Genomic DNA, 15,994 nt, shown 5'->3' with positions numbered 1-15,994 from the left:
GCAAGGAATGGACAATTGTTAGAAAAGGCACACCAGAATGTGTCTTGATCCAGACTGGGAGTCAGTGCACCAATTGCCAGTGTAGTGAACGATGGAGCATCCTCCCATCTGTTTCAAAACAGTTCTGTTTAGGCTAGGACACCTTTGTGTCATGCAAGACGACACCGGTCATCTCAATGCTTCATTTATTAGAAAATTGGCAATACAGCAAAACTTGGCTTAGTGGGCTAGATAAGAGGAACTAGCAGAAGCAAGCAACCAACACAGGCCTTGATGCCCATCTGACAATCCTCAAGAAATGCATTCCAAAGATCCTGCAAATCTAGTGGTTCTGTCTCGCTGACCTTACCTGCAAAATGAGCTGTCAGCTAAAATAGCTGTAGGTAAAATGTAGACTGGAGCAAGTTACCATTCCTCTGCCTTTTTTCCTGGTCCCACTCTAATATCCACAAGCCCTGGAAACACTTCATTAAAGTTCTTCTCAAAGTCATTAAGGTTCTTGGCACCTTTGCAAGACACCTAAATTGCTCTTGCTGTCTCCAGAGTATAGGTGTTTGCATGTGCTCAGCTGCCCAGGCTAAAGTCCTAATTAACCTCCTTAATTGGTTGCTTTCCAGTTTAAACAGAGCTTGATGCTGCATATGCCTGTACTCTGCTTTCCACTTCTGTTTCTGTACCTTTTTGTAACTATTTCTACTTCACTTTTGCTGAGTTCCATGGGGATAAAACACTGGGTTTGCTACCAAGTGCATTACATGGCTCAGTCTCATGATAAGCCCTTGTGCAGGGCCCAAGCAGATTAAGAGTTTTGGCAGGGTGTGCAAGAAATCCCACATTCTGCCTGCCCTTCTGGCAGTGGCTGGTTTTGATGGGCAGGAAATGGGTGTTTTCCATAAGCACAAAGGGTTTTGTATTTGTAAAATGCAAAATAAAGATCTGGTGGGATTGTAGCGCAAACTCTAAGTCGCAAACCTGAATATTGGATTATGGGGGTATAAATAAGGCAGTATGACTGACTTGCTTCCCATCACCATAGGTCAGGAAGAGATGTTTGTGGTAGTGGCAGTGTCGGTTGGACAGGAGAGTATGTAGGAGTACGGAAGTGCTAGCAGGACAGGAGCGATCCAGCGGGGATGGGGCATGCATCCTGCTGTACCATTTCAGGATCCCATATCCACAAAGGTGGAAGTGAGGGGGCCCAGGAGGCTGTTGTGGAGTGGCTGGTGCTGCAGAAAATCCACCCTTTGGGCACTGTGAGTGGCATTTCCGTGTGGAGCAGAGAGTGCCAAGCCAGGGTAGAGCAGCGAAGGACAGGATGTGTGAGCTGGAGGGCTATCAATGGGCGAGCTCTCATCATCAGAGCTGGGAATGATGTGTCTCTCTCGTGGCAGGCCCCTGCCTTCCTTCAAAGTGCCACCCTCGCCGCTCTCCCTATGGGGAAGAAGAAAAGAAAAACAAGCCGTGCCTCTAGGTGCTGAGCTGTTAAGGATCAGTCCCACTGGGGTGCTGAGCAGGACAGTAAGTCTTGCAGGCTTTTGCCCAGTAGGTTATGCATGTTAACAGATGTTTCAGACCAGCACCTCCAGCCTTTTAACATTTGGAACTTGCTTTTAAGCCTGAACTACAGTGTCATACATACTCCATGTATGCCCCACCCTTAACTCTGTGTATCTCTGCCTGTCTCCTATGTTGTCCTCTCATTGGAGGTGTTAGCTACCCAAAAAAACCCAAGGCTTGGACTTATAGAACAGATTTGCATGTGCTAATTTACATACAGCCTAAAGTCTCTGTGTGTCTCTTTAAAGAACTTGTCTCATAAGAACCCCTAAGAGGGAGGACATTTGCTTTTCGGGAAAGACCTCAAGGGCAAGAGGAGGGGAATAGAAGGTCTTTCTTGGAGTCTCCAGGGGGCTGTGGTTTTCACCTGCCCCACTGCGAGCCTATGGATTCTGAGCTTCTGATTCACCCTGGTCTTGCTCTGTGCTGTGTAGGAGCAGGAGCTGCTCCTTCCTTGCCCCTGCCCTGTCAGTAGACAGCGGCCACCTGCCCTCCAAGTCCTACAGCAAAACCCCACCGAGTTTCAGTCCCGCGCTGGCAAGAGAGTGCCCGCCCTTACCTCTCCTTGGTTTCGGCCGCACGATCCCTCTGGCGCCTGTTCTTGAACCAGTTGCTGACCTGGGTGGTGGTCAGGCCAGTGGCCTCCGCCAATTCCCTCTTCTCACGAGGAGAAGGGTAGGGGTTGTGGATGTACCACTCCCGTAACACACTCCGGGATTTCTCCTGCATGAAAGCAAAGGGCCTTAAAATCATCGAAGTACCCGGCCCAGCAGGAAGGGCAGCATTAGGGAGGGGAAGCGATCTAGCTTTCTTGGGCAGTCATGACTTCAGAAGCCTCCTTCAAGTCCCCTTGTCTTTCTTCCCTGAGCTTTCAAGTGAGAGTCCCAAATAGAATGGGAAAGCCGGCCTTTCATCGTTTAAAAGTGTCCCTTCCTAAGCTCTTTCCAGGTCTATATGCCCTTTCAGAGATGGGGCAACCTCACCTGTACACAATATTCTAAATGTGGCCACATCACAGGTATTTCATGTTTCCTTTCCTAGTAAGGCCTGTTTGGTATCGTTTTTGTTGCTTCGCCTGCCTCGGTGCTACAAGGTGACGCTAAGCTTTTCCTGTGACCCCAGCATCTTTCTTCCTAGATCGCTTCAGCCAAATCATCTCCATTCCCACATATGTGGAGTTTGATTTTTATGTTTACTCTCAATATGAATTGATCCTGCTCAGTCACTCGTATCTAGTTCGGGTGAAATGATTTAATATAACCAGCAGGGGGCAGTGACACTTCTGCCTTCATTGCTGCAATGTGAAAAATGCACAATTTTAATCCTAGATACCATTTTGTGAAGCCCTAAGACTTGGCTGTATTTCTTTAATTTAATGATGAAGGAGAAGATACTTGAGCAAGGAGAAAGTTCATGTTCACTCAAAGGCAGAGAGAGTGATGCTTTTGTGGAGACAAGCAATGGGTACCCCTGAAAGTTCCTCACTAGGGCCGCCATCTTCCCCTTTTCCCCATGGCAGAGCTCCTGTATAGTTAACAGACTTATAACGAGCATCAGTTCAACAGGTGCAGTTTCCTCCTCAGATGGGAAGAGGTCCATAAGTTAAATTTCTGTCTCTCACGCAGCTATTAAAACCACAGGAGCAGTGTATGAATGGCGTCGCTAAGGTTTTGGTTTACACCCCTCCATCTCAAAGCAGTTTCCCCTTTGCCAGCTCAGAGAGATTTGTTTTAATCAGCAGTTAATGCTATTATTTCTACCAGGACTAATACTCCCAATGATATTCCAGCCCTGCATAGGCTTGCATCCTAAATAACAGAAGACAATGGTTTCCAGCACAGGGTTTAATCAGGGACAAGGAAGGATAGTGTGGTTTTAATGGGGTGAGAACAGGACAGGGTTTCCAGCCAGTAGAAAGAACAGGCAGTTTGGAATCTCGGTGGTCCAGGAAAAGCTTTGTGGAATAAATAGTTTTATTTATTTATGATTTTTGCATACTGGGTTCCTTTTGCTTTCCCCTACTATTAAAGCAGCTTTGCCTTTAAAAAGAACAATGATTAAGCTTTGTATCGAGTAGAGCAAAGCAGTAATTAACAGCAGTTGGATTTCAACAAAAACTCCACACCTGCCCCCACTCTGCATGGATTGCCATGAAATCTCCATCCCCTGGTCATTCATATTGCCGTCAGCTGCCAAAGGCCACGCAGCAAATGAGTTTTTCGACTCTTCCAGAATGTGCTGGATGCATAGCGTCTAATGCCACCCAGGGCGCCATTCCAGGACCTTGTATGGGGAAGGAGGTTGAGGAGGAGCTTGGGGGAGAGGGGAGACCGGCATGAAAGGTGGTAAGGAAGGCCCCTGGTGCAGGGGCAGGGAAACTGTGGCTCTCCAGGCTTCAATTCCCATCAGCCCCAGCCAGTGTAGCCCCTGGCCAGGGATGATGAGATTTGCAGTCCGCCACACCTGGAAGACCGCAGACTTCTCACCACTGTGAATATGGTGCCATGAAGTGAAACAAAGAACGCTGCCCCCAGAAGCTCCCCTCCATTTTGCTGGTGGAGGAGAGACCAGCGAGGAAAATGTGTTATGTGAGGAGTGGAAGTGAACTCAGCTATGGTTCAAGCAATGAGCCTTCGCAAAAAAATGGATTCGAGGAGGGCTTTCAAAGGGCTGGGAGTACTAGCAAGATCACGGAGGAGGACCCTCCGTGGGAGAAGGAGAGGAATGGGGTGGGGGGTTGTGCTGAGCAGAGGGGAGACACCGGCAGGGGAAGAAAGCAGCAATTGGCACGGCTGGGAACGCTATGCCAATGCTAAAGGCAACCGAGTCAGGGCAGAGTCTGAAGGAAAGGGGAGGCACATCACTTGTTTGGGGGGCGGCGGGGAGAACAGGTTATTTCAGGGAGGCTGTTGTAAATTCACTGCAGAAGCCCGGCACACTCCAGTGAGCGAAGGCCAGCAAGAACAAGGAGTCATGATAGTCCAGAATAAGGCAACTCGGCTGGAATAGTCACTCGCTAATCCAAGAAGTAAACGTTTTCGAGGAAAAGGTGCATTTTGTGTCTGCACCAGGTGTAATGCTAGGTGGTGGAAGTAAAGATGTCCTCGTTACCTGTCAGCGAGATGGTCTTACCTTGAAACAGTAGCTGGTTTCTTCTCCATCCCAGATGGTCCGGGGCAGGGGGAATTTGCGCCGCACCCTGTATTTTCCTACGGCTCCCAGCGGCCTTCCCCGCAGCTTCTCTGCTTCGATGTAGTGGGCCTTGAGCCACAGTTGCTGCAGCTTGGGGTGGTTGTGTGGCGAGAACTGGCAGCTCTCTAGGACCTTGTAGAGCTCCCGGAAGTTTCCCCTGTGGAAAGCCACCACTGCCTTGGCTTTCAGGACACTCTCGTTCTTGTGCAGGTGGTCACAGGCCGGCAGCGACCAGAGGAAACGGCCCAAGCGCTCGATGTTGCCCCCTTGCTGCAGAACTTCGCACACGCACGCCACTTGCTCCTGAGTGAAACCGAAATTCATGGCTGAGGGAGAGACACGCAGGTTAGGCCACCCTTCCCCAGGGCTGGGGAGGACAGGGCTGCAAACTCAACTGGTCCAGGAGGGTCCACACGCCCGATCTAGCTCCTACATGAAGTCCTACCTACGGGAGGCTTGCTGTCTTCAGAGCACAGAGCAGGAGCTGGCCTGGTGTGGGAGGGGGCACCAGGTCCGTCCCCCTAAGGCCGAAGAGCCCAAGACAAGCGGGAGTCCAGCCTGGCACCTGCCACATTTCTCTCTGGGATGGCCATGCCTCCTTTCCCTCTCCAGTCGGCTGTGCCGTCAGGACTCCCGCTCTCTGCCTGTCTTCTGGCTCTGGAGACGGTCGCCCAGGGTTGATGTCTAGGGGGTATCGGTTACAGGCGCAGCCCACGCAGACTGCAGCTGTGGCCAGCCATTGGCCAACTCAGCAAGAAGAACGAGGGAAAGGCAGACTTTTACCACCGTCACCCTTGGATGGTAAACCTTTCTGCAGAGGGGTGTCAGGATATGGAAACGTGAGATGCCCGCTGCACGGGGGGGGGGGGGGCAGGAGGAGGCAGGTCCCATTTCCTCTCGCATGTGCATCTCCCCTTTGTCTCCCAGGTCTGCCTAAGCCGGTCTGTTAGGATTGCACCTTTCGTGCCAGTGCTTTGAAACTTGGATTTTACTTCCCATCCTGTCAGTTATGGGCTAAGCAGAGCATGAAAACTTTGCCCAGATCCTCTGGAAGTGCTGCTCAGTTCCCCTTGTTTCCTCTTCAGCCCCAGCACCTTAGATTTCACCATGCACAGATCACCTGCACACTTTTCAGCTAGATTCAGAATCCACAAGGGCTGTGCAGGATTGCTTTTAAATGAAGATTAAGTACGATTATTACAGTAGTTTTATTCTTGATTTTAGGCTGAAATGTGACAGTGTGCGTGGTGGTGGTGAGGAGTAACTACCTTTGGTTGCTTTTGTAAAAGCCCTGCTTTTGGGCACTTGGTTTGAAGATTTGCACGGAGTGGTGCATCCGCATGGAACCAAATCATTTGTCTCCCTTTGTTCTCAGTCCTTCTGCCAGGTGACACACCAGCCCCCAAGCCAGAGCTGCCTGCTCCTCGCCTCTGCTGTTTCCTTTTCTTGCCCCCTTGCTCTTCCCAGGTGGAGATCGTGTTTCCCACCAAGCTGGCAGCGGCTCACAAGACAAATAACAAGAGGGCTGGCAAAAGCAGCGTCGCTCACAGCAAGGGAAGGATGCTGTGCTTCAGGAAGTTCCCAGGGGTTCAAAATAGACTTTCCAATCTGCCATCCTTCCTGTCTTGTCTACACAGGACTAAATTTCCTCTAGGATACTACAAAGAGTTAATTTTGCCCACAGCAAGTCTCTCCCTCCACCTGCCTGCTTTCTCACCTAAGGCAGGAACCAGAAAAGCCCCTGAAATGCAACCCCCCAGACAGTATTGCTTTCACAGCCCTCTGAGTAACCCTATCCAAGCTGGATCTCCTTACTTCTTCCCAGAAACTTCTCTTGGACGGGGGCGATGGTGGACCGGGGGGGGGGGGGGGGCGCTTTGTTTTGGCACTAAAGTAGCAGCAGCTACAGCAGAAAACGCCATGCAGAAAATTAATCTGAGGCGCACTCATTCCATCCTCACAACCGCTTTCTCCACAGGAAACCCCCCTACCGTTGTTGCAGGACCTTTCGCAAGTTCTCTAAATGGCCACCCAACTCAACATCACATGTTTTCTTGAGCTCCTATGATCAGCATTCTAAGGAGTGAAAACCTTGGGTTTGGCCCATGGCGTTCGCGGTGGCCAGGCCATGGGACGGGAGGGTGGCCTTACAGCGCCGATGAGGCATGTGCCGGAGCACTAGTGTCAGAAGCCACGGCAGGGGGTGTCTTTTGCCCCCTGCCTCGCTTCCGGGGTTCTTGCCGAGGGCCAGATTCTGTCCTGGGGAAGGTTTTGGTCAGGGTGGGCAGGAGCTAAAGTGAAGGGGCGTGCTTGAAATACCAGTGTCCTGTTCTGAAAGGCGCTTACAGGCAGTCTGGAAGCCTTCGGCGATCCATTTCGGCCTTTCGGAAAGGAGGCAAAAGTCCACAAACCCCGTGAAGCCGCCAAAGGACTGGCGGTTGAAGGAAAGGAGACTAGGGTAGGCCGTGTTTGGGGGAGCATCCAAAGGGCTGGATTTGGCTCCTGGACCGCTGCCCCGTGCCTTGCTCCAGGGACGGTTGGCCGGCTGCTTTTGGGAGCACAGGGCTGAGGACTGAGCGCCCCAGACTGGATCCACGAGTGCAGCATGCTGGAGTCCAAGGCGCCACGGACAGGAGCCGACACAAGGCTTCCCAATTTAAGGGTCATCTAGTCCACCCCACACCTTGTGCAATAAGGGTTTCCCCAAAGCAGCCTTCCACAGGCCAACTTTGCAGCTGTCCAGGCACAACGTCTAAAGCCTCTGGAAGGCCCTAAAGCCATATCCCTCAAATGACCCTTCCCTTTAACGTAAATTGTGAACGTTAAGTTCCTGCATTATGCATGCAACTGTCTCGCTTCTGGCTGCATTCATTTTTTAAATTATCCAACAAGAGAGTCAGATGGGAGGGACCGCTGGGTACGCACCGAACTGAAGATGCTTCCTTCGGGTGTGCGCAAGTGTTGGGCATGCCAAACCAGCAAGTGCCCACCCAAAGTCTCACCAATCCCCATGCTAAATACCACATTTAAACTTCTCTATATAGCCTTAAGGACTAGCTACTTGCAATTCTTTTAAAAACACCACCACAAAACTTAACAGACCCTTGGGATGCTGAATTCCCTGTTGCATTTCAGGTTGTGCACTTGTGATTATAGAATATACAGAACTCTGAAGATTTTGTTTAAACAGTAGGAACTTAACAGTCCTTAAGCATGGAAATAAACTCTTTTTGGACTCTCCGAAACATCTTCCTGCTTTCCTAAAACAGCGACTCATGTGACTTTCCAATAGAGCTTGATACAGGAACAAGATGACTACATGCACATACAGAGCTTTAGGATAAAATATATTTATATATATAAAATATATATAAAAGACACAAATACACATTAAAAACAACAAAAGGAAGATATAAAAATATCTCGTTGAAATGATTGCTTCTCACAAACCGGAGGGAAGAATGTAATACTTGTAGTACCTGGCTGGGAAGACAGAGCAGGGCGTAGTCAGACAATGGAAATGATCGTGAAGGCAGTGCATGGTCGAGTGAGGGGAAGCAAAGCTATTTCCCTCGACATAAATGTTAATATTTTTCTCATTTTTCCCAATAAAATCTGTCAATGGACTCAGGCTGGGGAGTCCCCAGTAACTCCTTTTAACAGCTGTTCAAAAACACATACCGATATCTGGAAAAACCATTGGGCGTACTGAGCAGTTCGGAAATGGGATTAAGAGAACATGGGCCCATAAAAGAAAGAGAAGAGACACTCTAGCCAAGAATTTCTGCCCCGGAGGACTGAAACTAATTGTTCCCTTCTGTGGAACCGCCTACACTGTTTTCTAGTATTAAAGAGCTAGGAAGTCGCCTTTTGCCAAGTCAGACATTTCATTTACCTGTCCCAGTATGTCAAAACCAACTGAAAATGACTTTTCGGTTTCCAGACAGTCCTTCCCCTCACTACTGTTTGCAAAGGAGGTGCTTTACAACTGAGCTATGGGCCTTCAGCTCAGAACAAGATGCTTTTGCTGGCAAGGAATGTGGATTTGTTTCCTTTAAATGCATCAGAAGAAACAAAGGGGCTTTTCAAAGAGAACAGGGGATGAACTCAGCAGTCTGTTGCATGTTTAAGATGCATGGATACTCCATGATGGCTCTAACTTCTACCCATCGCTGCCACACCACCTTCCAAACCGGCTCTGTAAAAGCCCTTTTATTTAGAGGAAGTTCCAAATTAATTGCATTTTTGGGACAGTTTCAATACTTCAACATTCCTTCAACCTCTCAGCGCAGCCTTCAATTTCTAAAGTAGTTCGAGATCTTCAGGTGCCCATCAATTACATGGGTGCAGCATCAGAAAATGTACAATGAAGGCGTTTTTCCACTTTTATCCTCATGATAAAAAACCATTAAATATACAGGAAGGAAAGCTGCCACTGGGTGACAGAAATTAGAGGAAAATAATGGATTTTAAATGACCTTTCTTCTTCTAAATTTTTATTTTATATATAATATATTCTGTGCCTTAAAAAAGGTCGAGCCACTTGCTAATTTAAGGATTTGGAGGTTACAAAGAAAACATTAGTGATAGGGAAAGTTTGGGGTAAACTCAAGTTCGCAATCATATTTTAAGGGGGCCGTTGTGATCCCGTAACGTCCAACTGCATTTTTCCTGCCTAAGTCATATTCTACTGTGGCTTAAGAGACAAATAACATGGTGTCTGCGGAGAAGTCACCGAGTTCAGCAGTGCTCACTCCCGCGGGAATAGGATCATGGCCAGAGTAACTCACTGTACTGCGGTATCAGAACTACCTGTGTGGCCCTTTCAATTGAAGAACTAAACCAATCCCCGATTAACAAATGTGCTTCTGGAACTATTCCTGCATCAGACGGTAGCCCAAGCTTTCCGTTGTCCTCCCACCTGCACAAGAGGATAGAAAGCTGTTCTACAGGTGAAGCACGACCTAGAGGGAGAGGGGAGGGAGAGGGACAGACTGACCAAGACACTCTAGCCAGGCATTTATGCCCTGGAGGACTAGAACTGTCTCTGCATTGCTTTCCCGTGCCAGAGTTCCAATTTAGAGCAGGATATTTTAACTCGGTATGGCTGCATGGACACCTCTCCCCACAGGACTAAAAGCCAGTGAGAACCACAGTGTGGCTGCTCCCTTCCCCTCGAGACTGCTTCCCGGCTGGAACAGACACCAGGTGCGGAAACGGAGGATTTTCCCAGCCCCTCCAAAGCGGGACACGGGACCAGGCTAGCGCACGAAGCCCACCCCTGGCACCAGGGAGCAGGGAAAAGGAAACCGCGTCTTGCTGTGTAAGTGCTCCCTGCCCATGCCCCCCCCCCCATTAATGGGGACTTCCTACCTATCCAAGCTGCATCATGGCTTGGAAGAGACTAGAGGAGTTACTAACAGGCCAGATACGATGAGGCGGCTCCCAACTCCCTGCTGGAGGCGGCCGCCCGAGAGAACAAGTGAAGCTAGTGCTCACTACTTACTACAAGGTGGTACTCCGGGTTGCCAGGCAGGTAGCTGCACCTTGTGATTACTGTGGGGGGGTGGATTGCCCTGGTGTCTTTGTACTGTAGTGTTTGTTCACCCAGCCCTTGCTGCGGGGGGTTCACACGTGCGAGAAGGTGTCTCTCTGATCAAGGCACTTCTAGCAGCCCACACCAGCGGCTGGCACGGGAGCCGAGGGGTGCGAGTTCAAACGAGCACCCCACGGGCTGGCGAAGACCGTTGGCCCCTCGCCACGGAGGCTGCCGCACCCTACAAGTCCAGAGGCTCCTCCACCGGCACCGACTGCAGCTGAGTCAGCACCTTCTCCTCCGAATCGAGCACCTCGGGGTCCAGCGGGTCGCCCCCGGCAGCGTCTAGCAAGAGGCCCTCCCCCTCGGGGAGCCGAAGCAGGCCGCCCTGGTCCCCCAGGGCGCCTTTGTCCATCTCGAACAGCCCGTCGGGGCCGGGGCCGTGCAGGTCCATGCCGACCGAGCTGGGCCACACCACCTGCTGCGGGGCCAGGCCCAGGCCTTCGGGCTGGGAGAAGTTCGAAAGCAGGCTGGCCTGGCCCGAGTCGGTGCCGAAGGCCAGGTCGACCGGCCCAGCACCGCCGGAGGCCACGAGAGGAGAGGCTCCGGGCGGCAGCACTGCCAGCGTGTCCGGAGAGGTCCCCGCCACCTCCTGCTTGATGGGCAAGGGCAGGGCAGGGGCCGGGGCCGCCGGGGCCGGCAGGATGGGGGCCATCAGCATGCCGGCCGGGAAGGTGGCCGTCAGGATGAGCTTGCCCTGCTGCAGAGCCATGCCCGTGACGATGGTGCCGCTGCCCGTCGCTGGGTTGGCCAGGAGGATGTTTCCTGTGTGGGAGAGGAGAGGAGAGGAGAGAGGAGGAGAGATCCCGTGCGCACTGAGATCCCTGCAGGCCTGGCCTGGCTCCCGCCTCCCCGTCCACGCAGTCCGTGAGCACCGGCCCTATGATGGGCCCCCCGTTTTGACCACGAAGGGGATTCTGAGCGGCTGCCAGGCAGGGCTCAGCGCTGCAGGGCCTGCAAGTGGCAGCCAGAGGTGGCACGGCTGGGCCCCTGGCGGGGGCATGCCCCAGGAGGGGCTCCCCGGCCAATGCCTTCTGAAGGCGCCCTTGCTGTTCCCCGTGGCACCGTGCTCCCCGGTGCTCGATTTGTCAAGGAAACTGCTGACACAGTGAGAAAGGGGAGGCACGAGAGCAGCCACGGGGGAGAGACAGACCGCCTGGGAGTCCAGGCTCCTGCTTCCCAGATCCGTTGCCTGGAGGGCTGTCACGGGGGCCGCTCGACCTCCAGCAGCTTGCCCTTGGTCAAACTAGGCCCTCGAGCCAAGCCCTCGGAGCAGCCTTCCCAAGCTGGGTGCCCCAGGGCGCTGCAACCACCCTCTTCCCCAGGCTACCGGCCCCACTGTTGGCGCGAAGCACCGGCTCAGCCCCCGGATGGCTCCCACGGACTTCCTCGGGCACTTGCCCCCCGCCGCCCTCCCAGCCGCTCCGCCCCCGCGGCACGTACCTGGTGCGGCACCCGGGATCTGCAGGGCCGTCATGCCCACGCTGGTGCTGATGACGTGCACGTTGCCCTGGCTGAGGGTCCCACCCGCCACGGTCGTCTGCGGCGCCCCCGCCACGGGGCCGAGCTTGATGGGGGCGCTGCTGGCCAGGACCTGAATGGAGCCGCCCACACCCTGCTGCAGCGCCATCACCTGGGAAGTGGGCACCACCTGGGGCAGGGAGATCACCTGGGACCCCTGGGCCACCTGGGGCAAGGAGACAAGCTGTGGGGCGGGCGCCCCCGGGGGCACGGCGTAGATCTGCGTGGGGGACACGGGCACCATCTGCGGCGGGGAGAGGACCTGGCTGCCCGACACAGGCTGGGAGAGGGGGACCACCTGGGAGGGGGCCGACCCCTGGCCAAGCGGGACCAGGGGCGGGGCGGGGCCATGGAGGACGGCCGCCTGAGCCGGGGAGGACCCTGGGATGGAGAGCAGCGGCGTGGCCGCCGGGGGGGGTGCCGCCAGCACGACGGGGGCGCTGCCCGGGGCCACGGCCGCCAGGGGCGTGCCCAGGGTGTGGGTGGCAGGCAGCAGTTTGGTGAGTGGGACTATCTGGGGGGTGGACGCGACGGAAGGCTGAGGCCCGGGGGGCAGGTGGGGGGCTGCGGGCGCCTCTTCGCCGGACGGGACCACTTGAGACATGGGCACGGCGGCGAAGAGCGCCCCCTTGTGATCCGAGAGGAGCGTGGAGGCGTCGGGCAGCGCCAGGAGCGGCGGGACGGCCTCGGACTTCACCTCCACGCCGAATGCCAGCGCCTCGCCCGCCTCGGCCTTCACCTCGCCCTGGAGGGGCCCGGAGCCGAGGATGACTGTCGCGGGGGGCAGGGGCACCTGGGAGCCCTTGGGGAGCTCCTGGCTGCCGTCGGGGGCGGCAGACCTGCCCCCCAGGAGGGAGGGGGAGCCGTTGAGGAGGACGGGGGGGGCTGGGGGCAGCCACGGGGCTGAGGGTGATGGTCTGGCTCTCCCCCAGAGCCAGCCCGTTCAGGATGACCCCCCCGCTGGGGGTCTGGATGACCGATCCGCCGTTGAGCAGCATGGTGGGGGCGCTGGTGGTGATGAAGTTCCCGTTCAGGAGGATGGAGGAGGCGCTGGAGCAAGCCGCAGGCAAGAACAGGCTGCCGGAGGTCGGGCCGCCGTCGGGGGGCGTGGAGACCCCCACGGCCGCTTCCGTCTCCTCAGGACCGTGGCTGGACTCATCCTCCGTGCTGGGATTCCCATCTGACTCACTGTAGGGGAGGAGAGCACGGGTGAAGGATTCCCCCTGGAAACCCCCAGCACCCCGAAGACCACAAAGGGGCAAGGCTCGAGCGTCCTCCATCCCTCCTGGCAGCCCACCCTTCCCATTCCTGTGCCTCCAGCTTGCCAGGCTATGAGTCCCAGCATCCCCCAATGGCTAGACTGGAGAGGGATTCTGGGAGTTGTAGTCTACCCCATCTGGAGGGTGCCCGCTTGGGAATGGCTGGACAGAGGGCAGGAATGCGCATGCACGCTGGATCGATGTCTATTTCTCACCCTCTCAGCACAACTCAGTCAGATTGTGGCACTGGGAAAACATCCCAGGCAGAAACGATACCATGAAGTCAGGCTGGTCCCACAGGGCCAATCATGCTCCAGGTTCGACCCCAAAGCAGCTCCGGAAAGCCAGCCTGGCAGGAGGACAAGGGGAGGCTGCAGGTCGGAGCGGGTGGCTGCGGACTAAGCCGAGATCGGCTGCCCGGTGTTCCGGGTCCATCAGGCTGGGCGATGGCTGAGGTTTGCTCGCTCACCCAGTGGGAGGGGAGGGGACAGGAAGGGAAAAAAGAAACCCAAAGGAAATTCAAAGGCCGGGATTCGCATTTCACAACAAAGGGGAAGAGCCGTCCACATTGCTTGCTTGCTTGCTTGCTTGCTTGCTTGCTTGCGCTAACTTGAGGCAAAGTTTTAACACAGGGAAGGAGAGAGAAAGAAGGGGGAGCCCAGCTGCAGGAACATCTGGAATGGCCAGCTTGGCTATTCTCCACCCCCCACCCCCTTGAACAGTTGGTAACAGAGGAATGTGCTGGAAGTTTCTCAAGCTTCGGTGGTTTCTAGCTTTTGTTTGTGCAGGGAAGGGGGGAAGGCTGGCGAAGGAGGCCTTTTAAACCTCCGCCACACAGGAGAGCGGCAGAAGGCAGAACAGAGGAGCTGAGGGTGCCCCTCGGAAACACCTCCCGGCTCTCAGCATCCTTCCCGAGGAGACCAAGGCAGAACGAGGAGGAGCATAAAATGTGTGTGACCAGCTCACAACAGGCATGAGTGTGACCCGCTGAAGGGTGCAAGGCTGTGTCCCTCCCTTTGCTGCGCTTCAGTGTGCACACATCAGCGCTTGCTGCCAGGTTTGGCCCTTGCTCTGTTCTCCTTGATTTACCCAAGTTTGGAAAGATGGGCGAGGGTCAGGGCTTCCTTCTTTAAGATGGTCCTTCTTCCTTCCCCAACCTGGTGTTCTCCAGATGTGCTGGACTGCAACTCCCATCATCCCAGCAGATGATGGGGTTGTAATCTGACACATCGGAAAGGCATCCACCCGGGAAAGATGATGGGTGTTTTCTAGAATGTTGCAGGATGAATTACAGAAAGGAATACAAGCACGGGAGCCACGTACCATCCCGTGAATGCATTTCTTCAGAGCTGCTCGATTCAACCTTTATAAAAAGCACCTGGCATTTCCAGGGGTGGAGTTGTCAGGCCCTTGCAGGTGATCTTTGCAGGTCTTAAGGAAAGCTCTGAAGACCCACCTTTCATGCGGTCATTGTGTCTCGGTGTTGTTGGCAATTGCGGCTTTTATTGGGAAGCTCAGCTTTTGGAGATTTTGGGGTGCAAGACATACGCTACTGCACCCAGTCTGTAGGGTTTTCTCTCGCGAGAGTTCTACCTCTAGAGGTGGGCTAAGGATAACTTCAAGCAAAGGGAAATAAGTCCTTACACTAAGTTCTCACTGTAAATAGAAATTTCCCCTAAATCTGGACTACAGCACATAGGTCTGAGTCTGTCTAGAAAGTCAGGTGTTCCACAGAGGGCAAAAACACCTGCGATTCCCTCAACAGCCTCCAAAATCTTCCCAGCTACTTCATGGTGCTGGAGGAGAGTTGCGGGTCCATCAATTTGCCTTGGAACAGGTCCAAACCCCCCCCCCCCCATCAGCAGCTTGTCTGCAAGACTTAAACTTCTCCCTTGCCTCCCTATACCTGGAGAGGGTTAGGGTTACCCTGACAAAGTTTGCACTACAATGCCCATCAGACTTAGCAAATACAGCTGAGGGGGAAGGCCAATGGAAGTCACAGGCCAAACCATCAGGGGGGTCTGAAGCTGTCCACACCTTCAGACTGGGCTTGGGCAGAGTCTATGACTGGCTCACAGCAGGGACTGGTACCCAGAGCGCCCAAGTTCCGGTCCCACGCTCCTAAGTGCTACACCACACTCCCTTTGGCCCATCAGTGCGGCCACCGAGAGCAGGGCCGATGGCCCAACCCCGCGCGCGCGCCCCCCCGGCACCCCAGACCGAGCAAGGCTGCGCCAGGCGCTCGGTCCTGCCAGGCGCTCTGCCCATGCCCAGAGGCGCGCCCGCGCGCCTGCCCGCCCGCCCGCGCGCTCACCTCTTGCTGGGCGTGCCGGCGCCGCCTCCGCCGCTGCGGTCGCGCTGCCGCCGGTTCTTGAACCAGTTGCTGACCTGCGTGAGCGAGAGGCCGGTGTCGCGGGCCAGGCGGCGCTTCTGGTCGGGGCTCGGGTAGCGGCTGCGCCCGTAGGAGTCGCGCAGCGCGGCGCGGGAGCGGCGCTTGAAGCAGTACACGGTCTCCTCGCCGTCCCAGATGGTGCTGGGCAGCGGGAACTTCTTGCGCAGCCGGTACTTGTCGACGGCGCCCAGCGCCCGGCCGCGCGCCGCCTCGGCCTCGCGGTAGCGCGCGCGCAGGTACAGGTCCTGCAGGAACGGGTGGTGCGGCGCGCCGAAGGGCCGGCTGCGCACCAGCCGGTACAGCTCGCCGAAGTCGCCGCGCTGGAAGGCCAGCAGCGCGCGCGCCTTGGCCACGCTCTCGCCCGCCTGCGCCTCCAGGCAGCGCGCCTCGTCCTCGGCCGGCAGCGAGCCCAGGAAGCGGCCCAGCCGGCCCGGGTCGCCCGCCTGCAGCAGCGCCTCGCACACGCACGAGACCTGC

At 55.1% G+C, this 15,994-nt stretch overlaps 2 protein-coding genes across 2 annotated transcripts in view; both read right to left on the bottom strand.

Moving 5' to 3' along the window:
- Positions 1-1,160: 1,160 nt before the first annotated feature.
- LOC123026181 (homeobox protein SIX1-like) lies at positions 1,161-5,323 on the bottom strand. Its single transcript, XM_044435499.1, has 4 exons — positions 5,308-5,323; positions 4,690-5,075; positions 2,117-2,280; positions 1,161-1,431 (listed from the first exon to the last, which is right to left on the bottom strand). The coding sequence occupies exons 1-4, from the start codon at positions 5,321-5,323 to the stop codon at positions 1,161-1,163; spliced, it is 837 nt and encodes a 278-aa protein (XP_044291434.1).
- A 2,760-nt stretch (positions 5,324-8,083) lies between these two features.
- SIX5 (SIX homeobox 5) overlaps positions 8,084-15,994 on the bottom strand; it is a 9,121-nt gene continuing 1,210 nt past the window's right edge. Inside the window, exons 2-6 of the mRNA XM_044435425.1 lie at positions 15,440-15,990; positions 12,297-13,054; positions 11,789-12,247; positions 10,256-11,110; positions 8,084-8,232 (exon numbers count right to left, since the gene is read on the bottom strand). Of these exons, the coding sequence (XP_044291360.1) occupies positions 10,527-11,110; positions 11,789-12,247; positions 12,297-13,054; positions 15,440-15,990 (2,352 nt within the window). The 3' untranslated portion in view covers positions 8,084-8,232; positions 10,256-10,526. The remainder of the gene's footprint in view (positions 8,233-10,255; positions 11,111-11,788; positions 12,248-12,296; positions 13,055-15,439; positions 15,991-15,994) is intronic.

The sequence above is a fragment of the Varanus komodoensis genome, unplaced genomic scaffold (genome assembly GCF_004798865.1).
Source record: "Varanus komodoensis strain SLA01 unplaced genomic scaffold, ASM479886v1 scaffold29_3, whole genome shotgun sequence".
Taxonomy (NCBI): domain Eukaryota; kingdom Metazoa; phylum Chordata; class Lepidosauria; order Squamata; family Varanidae; genus Varanus; species Varanus komodoensis.
Note: the sequence above shows the minus strand (reverse complement) of the source record. Positions and strands in the feature narration are given on the sequence as shown.